General features: G+C 37.9%; 1 protein-coding gene across 1 annotated transcript in view; it reads left to right on the plus strand.

Moving 5' to 3' along the window:
* TTN (titin) overlaps positions 1-6,066 on the plus strand; it is a 237,924-nt gene that overhangs the window by 161,441 nt on the left and 70,417 nt on the right. Inside the window, exons 210-221 of the mRNA XM_027637206.1 lie at positions 83-382; positions 488-790; positions 888-1,256; positions 1,354-1,656; positions 2,094-2,393; positions 2,482-2,778; positions 2,878-3,162; positions 3,248-3,541; positions 3,933-4,232; positions 4,331-4,639; positions 4,730-4,920; positions 5,414-5,843. Coding sequence (XP_027493007.1) covers positions 83-382; positions 488-790; positions 888-1,256; positions 1,354-1,656; positions 2,094-2,393; positions 2,482-2,778; positions 2,878-3,162; positions 3,248-3,541; positions 3,933-4,232; positions 4,331-4,639; positions 4,730-4,920; positions 5,414-5,843 — 3,681 coding nt within the window. The remainder of the gene's footprint in view (positions 1-82; positions 383-487; positions 791-887; positions 1,257-1,353; positions 1,657-2,093; positions 2,394-2,481; positions 2,779-2,877; positions 3,163-3,247; positions 3,542-3,932; positions 4,233-4,330; positions 4,640-4,729; positions 4,921-5,413; positions 5,844-6,066) is intronic.

A 6,066-nucleotide genomic window follows, 5' to 3' on the forward strand; every position in this document is an offset into this window, starting at 1 on the left:
AGCAAAGACATGATTTCATATTTATATGAATACAGTTTCCCATCTATTTAGATAACTAATTTTTTATTCTTATTTAAAACAGGTCCACCTGGGCAGTGTAAAGACATCAAGGCAAGCGAAGTAACTAAGAATTCTTGCAAAGTATCCTGGGAACCTCCAGACTTCGATGGTGGTACTCCTATTTTGCATTACGTCCTAGAACGCAGAGAAGCAGGTCGTAGAACATATATCCCAGTCATGTCTGGTGAAAATAAGCTTTCATGGCAAGTTAAAGACCTTATCCCAAACTGTGAATATTACTTCCGTGTTAAAGCTGTCAATAAGATTGGAGGAGGTGATTATCTTGAACTAAGAAACCCAATCATTGCAGAAGACCCAAAACGTAAGTTTGTCTTACTATTAAATAATCTAGCAAATTGAATTTTAACTAATATCTTCGTCCTTTCCCTTTCTTATATGACCCTTCTTTTGATCTACTCTTCTACAGAGCCTCCAGATCCACCTGTTGACCTTGAGGTCCATAATCCAACATCAAAATCAGTAACACTTACATGGAAACCACCCCTGTTTGATGGTGGAAGCAAAATTATGGGCTATATAATAGAAAAACTCGCAAAGGGCAAAGAGAGGTGGGAGAGATGCAATGACTATCTGGTACCCTTACTAACTTATCCAGTGAAAGGCCTCGAGGAAGGAAAGGAATATCAGTTTCGTGTTCGTGCTGAGAATGCTGCTGGCATCAGTGAACCTTCTCGGATTACTCCTTTCGTTAAAGCTGTGGATCCTATTGGTATGAAAAAATAATTTGATTGTTTGTATTAATTGCCATGCATCCTCAAACATATTGGAAGATTCTATACTCTATTTATCATTCTCTGTTATTACAGAGGCTCCAAAAGTCTTCCTTGCTGCAAACCTACAGTCTGGCCTTGAAGTGAAAAGAGGTGATGAGATCATACTTGAGGCACATATTTCAGGGTCACCTTACCCATCTATCACTTGGCTGAGGAATGATGAAATTGTCAGACCAGAGGATATCAAAAAGAGAATAACAACACCAAAGAAGAAGGGTGAAGCTGTAGAAGAGAAACCTTTCCAGCTGTCACTGCCAGAACGTTTGAGCGTTGACAACCATAAAGAAGGGGAGTCTGTACTATCAATTCGTGACTCCATCAGAGCTGACCATGGCACATTTACAATTAAAGTAGAAAATGATCATGGTGTTGCAAAAGCCTCATGTGAAGTCAATGTGTTAGGTGCGTAAAGAATGTTCTTAAAACACCTAGTTGTTCAGAGTATTGGGTAAGAAGTGCAAATGATAAGTACTGATCATTTTTCTCGGTTTACTGACAGATATACCTGGGCCTCCAGTCAACTTTGTATTTGAAGATATCAGGAAAAATTCTGTCATCTGCAAGTGGGAGCCTCCTCTTGATGATGGCGGAAGTGAAATCCTAAACTATGTACTGGAAAAGAAAGACAATACAAAAGCTGAAATGGGCTGGGTCACTGTCAGTTCAACACTCAGGCATTGCAAATTCCATGTTACAAAACTGATTGAAGGAAAAGAATATCTCTTCCGTGTATTTGCTGAAAATAGAGTTGGAGCAGGGCCACCATGTGTTTCAAAACCAATGACAGCTAAAGATCCTTTCTGTAAGTTTTAATTTTGAAATATAACTTTTTCAGAAAAACAGTGTAAAACTACAGACTCTTACAATACTCAGCTTCATCTGGGTGAATGTTTCCCAGAAAAAATTTGAGTAATGTGATATTTATTGCACATTGAAATAAAGAGAACTATTGAAAATGTTAAAGAATGATGATCACTGTCATAAAACTTTACACTTAAAACACTTACCTTCTGAATAGTGGCATTCTCTATGTTTAATAGATGAGTATTCTTACCAAAAGAGAGAACTACTGCAGTTTGATTACTGATTGCTGTTAGGATTCAAAGTTTCTAAGAAAAAGAGCAGAAAAACTATTAATTACTTAAAATTAGTAATTTCTTATATCTTAGTTCTCTCTTAGCTTTGAGTAAACTCTGAATAGACAGCAATGATGACAAAACAACAATTATTTTTTTTCAGCTCCACCAGATGCACCTAATAAGCCTGATGTGGAAGATGTTACCAGCAACAGTATGCTGGTTAAGTGGAATGAACCAAAAGATAATGGCAGCCCTATCATAGGATATTGGATTGAAAAACGTGAAATTAATAGTACTCATTGGGCTCGGGTCAACAGAAGCCTTGTGAATGCTCTGGAAGTAAAAGTTGAAGGACTACTGGAAGGTTTAACTTATATCTTTAGAGTATGTGCTGAAAATGCAGCTGGCCCTGGTAAATTTAGTCCACCATCAGATCCAAAAACTGCACAGGACCCAATAAGTAAGTATCTTAGCAGAAACTAACAGCATACAGGTGACAAAATAGTATTCATAGCCTTTAACTGCGATTTACACTTATTTATTTGTAGTGCCACCTGGTCCACCAATTCCAAGGGTTGCTGATACAAGTGCAACTTCTATTGAGCTAGAATGGGAACCTCCTGTGTATAATGGTGGTGGAGATATCACTGGTTACCATGTGTACAAACAACTGATGGGAGTAAAGGAGTGGTCACGTTGTACAGAGAAACCCATTAAGGTTCGACAGTACACTGTTACAGAAGTCAGAGAAGGTGCAGATTATAAACTCCGTGTTACGGCTCTCAATGCAGCTGGTGAAGGACCACCTGGTGAAACTGAACCCACAACAGTTGCAGAACCTAAAGGTATTGCAATTGCATTGCTTTCAAGAAATGTCCAGCTGCTTAATAGGTGGGTTTGAATCCCTCCCTTCAGCTAATGATGTGTTTCTCTCTCTTCTGCAGAGCCTCCCACTGTTGAGCTAGATGTTTCTGTCAAAGCAGGCATTCAGATCATGGCTGGGCAAACTATTAAAATTCCTGCTATTGTGACAGGACGTCCTACTCCCACCATTGCTTGGACTGTGGAGGATGGTGAACTAGACAAAGATCGAGTTGTTATTGAAAATGTTGGCACAAAATCTGAGTTAACCATTAAGAATGCATTGAGAAAAGACCATGGAAGATATGTAATTACTGCTACCAATAGCAGTGGTTCGAAATCTGCAGGAACCAGAGTAGAAGTATTTGGTAAGAAAAATATTTTCTCAAATCAACTAAGCATTTCTTTTGGTTAGTATGGGCTTTGCCGTATTTGTTTGATTTTGTTTTTCAGACGTTCCTGGACCAGTCCTTGACCTAAAGCCAGTGGTCACAAACAGAAAGATGTGTTTGCTTAACTGGTCTGATCCTGAAGATGATGGTGGCAGTGATATCATAGGCTTCATTGTTGAACGGAAGGATGCCAAAATGCATACATGGAGACTAGCTGTAGACACAGAAAGATCTAAATGTGATATTACAGGTCTACTTGAAGGGCAGGAATATAAATTCCGTGTTAGTGCCAAGAACAAATTTGGTACCGGTCCACCTGTTGAAATAGGGCCCATTCTTGCAGTTGACCCATTAGGTAAGATGACTAACTTTATGAGATTTAAAAAAAAAAAAAAGTTAATAAACCAATATTGTTGTGTGAATTGCTTTCTATACAGAAATTGTATTTACTTTTCAATTACATGGATAGGCATCTGCCTTAGATCAATTACTTTAGTCAGATGTCTAAATCACTTCTGTGAAACTACTATGGTTCTTTATGTATGGTGCCTATGGAGACACTACTTATTACCTTTTTCTCCACATACATGAGAGACTTTATACTATCTATAATATACTATCTATATCTATAATATACTCAGATTCTTTGCATACAAAAGTTATGGTTTTAAAATCCTAGAGCTACTGCATTTTTACAATTTAAAATTCTCTAATTTTTTTTCATTATAATTTGTCTGTGTTAATAGGCCCTCCAACGGCACCTGAGAGGTTCATGTACACAGAGCGAACAAAATCAACCATTACACTTGATTGGAAGCCTCCGCGTAGTGATGGTGGCAGTCCCATCTTAGGGTATATTGTTGAGAAGAGGAGACATGATTCAAAAGATTATGAAAGAGTTAATGCAAGGCTCTGTCCAAAAACATCTCTTCTCGTTGACAAACTTGATGAACTTCATATGTATGAATTCCGTGTCAAAGCTGTTAATGAAATTGGAGAAAGTGAACCATCATTGCCCCTCAACGTAGTCATACAAGATGATGAAGGTATATCTGCTTTAAAGAAATCCATATAAATATCTTCAGAACACTTCAAGGCAATTTCCGTTTCATCTTCACTCTGTCATTTTTCTTCTTGTTTTCAGTACCTCCAACTGTTACATTGCGCTTGGCTGTGAGAGGAGATACTATCAAAGTCAAAGCAGGAGAACCAGTTAATATTCCTGCTGATGTGACAGGTCTGCCAATGCCAAAGATCGAATGGGACAAGAATGAAGTTTTAATTGACCAAACATCTGATGCACTTAAGATAACCAAGGAAGAAGTATCTAGAAGTGCAGCAAAAACTGAACTTATCCTGCCTGCAACAGTGAGGAATGATAAAGGCACTTACACTGTGAGAGCTTCCAATCGTCTTGGCACTGCATTTCGCAATGTGCACGTCGAAGTGTATGGTAAGGATGCAACATTTTAATAAAATGCTGCTAATAAAATGCTTTTGCCTTTTTCTTAATGTAGTTCTATGTTCTATTGCTTTCATACAGATCGTCCTTCTCCACCAAGAAATCTTACTGTTTCTGATATTAAAGCAGAATCATGCTATTTAACATGGGATGCACCTCTTGATAATGGTGGTAGTGAAATTACCCATTACATTATTGAGAAACGTGATGCCAGTAAGAAGAAATCTGAGTGGGAAGAAGTCTCTACAGGCGTTGTTGAGAGAAGATTTGGGGTAATTTATAAAATATCATTATTACATACTTTAGTATGCATAAAAAATAACAATATTACATATCTAATGAAATCTGCTACTTGCATAGACACCTGTGCTCATGCTCCATTTGGACACCAGAATTACTGGATGAATGACCAGTATTTATATTGGCCATCCATGTATCTGTGTTATCCCTCATGTGACAAAGGAAAAGAAATTATTCGCTATTGCTACTTAACTTCAGCTGAGCTAGAAGATATCTTCCTTTCCATTTTCCAGCATTATTCAGTTTTACCAACTGCAAAAACACACATGATGACATTTTTATTTATGTTTTGTCCTATGCACATGAAATAAGAATATCCTTAGGACATCATATGTAGCTGTGTAGTAATAAACAGAGGTATGTGAACGAGATTCCAAGACAAAATTTGAAGTGAAAATCACTGCATATCTCCAAATAAGTTTATTCCAAAAGTAGCCAAGTATTGATTTAAATCTTATTTTTCAGGTATGGAATCTTGCAACAGGTGAAAAATATCAATTTAGAGCCCGAGCTGTAAACAAATATGGAATAAGTGATGAATGCCTCTCAGAAAAAGTTGTTATTAAGGATCCCTACGGCCTTCCTGGACCTCCTGGAAAGCCAAAAGTTTTAGATCGCACCAGATCATCTATGCTGGTGACTTGGGAGCCTCCTTTGGACAATGGTGGCAGCCCAATAACTGGCTATTGGTTGGAGAAGAGAGAAGTGGGAGGCGTCTACTGGGCACGTGTCAACAGGGCTCCGGTAACAAAACCATCAGTAAAAGGTCTACAGCACAATGTGCTTCGTTTGATTGAGGGTGTTGAGTACCAGTTCAGAGTTATGGCTGAAAATCTTGCTGGAATTGGCCCTCCCAGTGAACCATCAGATCCAGCCTTAGCAGCAGATCCCATATGTAAGTATATAATTTGTATGACTATGTTAAATGACTATCACATCAGAACAAAAAATGTGCTACTATTTTTTATTTTTCATTTAGTGCAATCAATCAAATGTTTTGTTTTCATTAAACCAAAAAGAATATATTGACACAAATAGTTTCCTGATTTGGTGGTTGATATGGTTTGAAGCTGGCTCCCTGCCAAGTCTCCAAACCTTACCACCAGAAGTCCCCCCCC

Source organism: Corapipo altera, unplaced genomic scaffold (assembly GCF_003945725.1).
Source record: "Corapipo altera isolate COAL_440 unplaced genomic scaffold, ASM394572v1 45, whole genome shotgun sequence".
NCBI classification, from domain to species: domain Eukaryota; kingdom Metazoa; phylum Chordata; class Aves; order Passeriformes; family Pipridae; genus Corapipo; species Corapipo altera.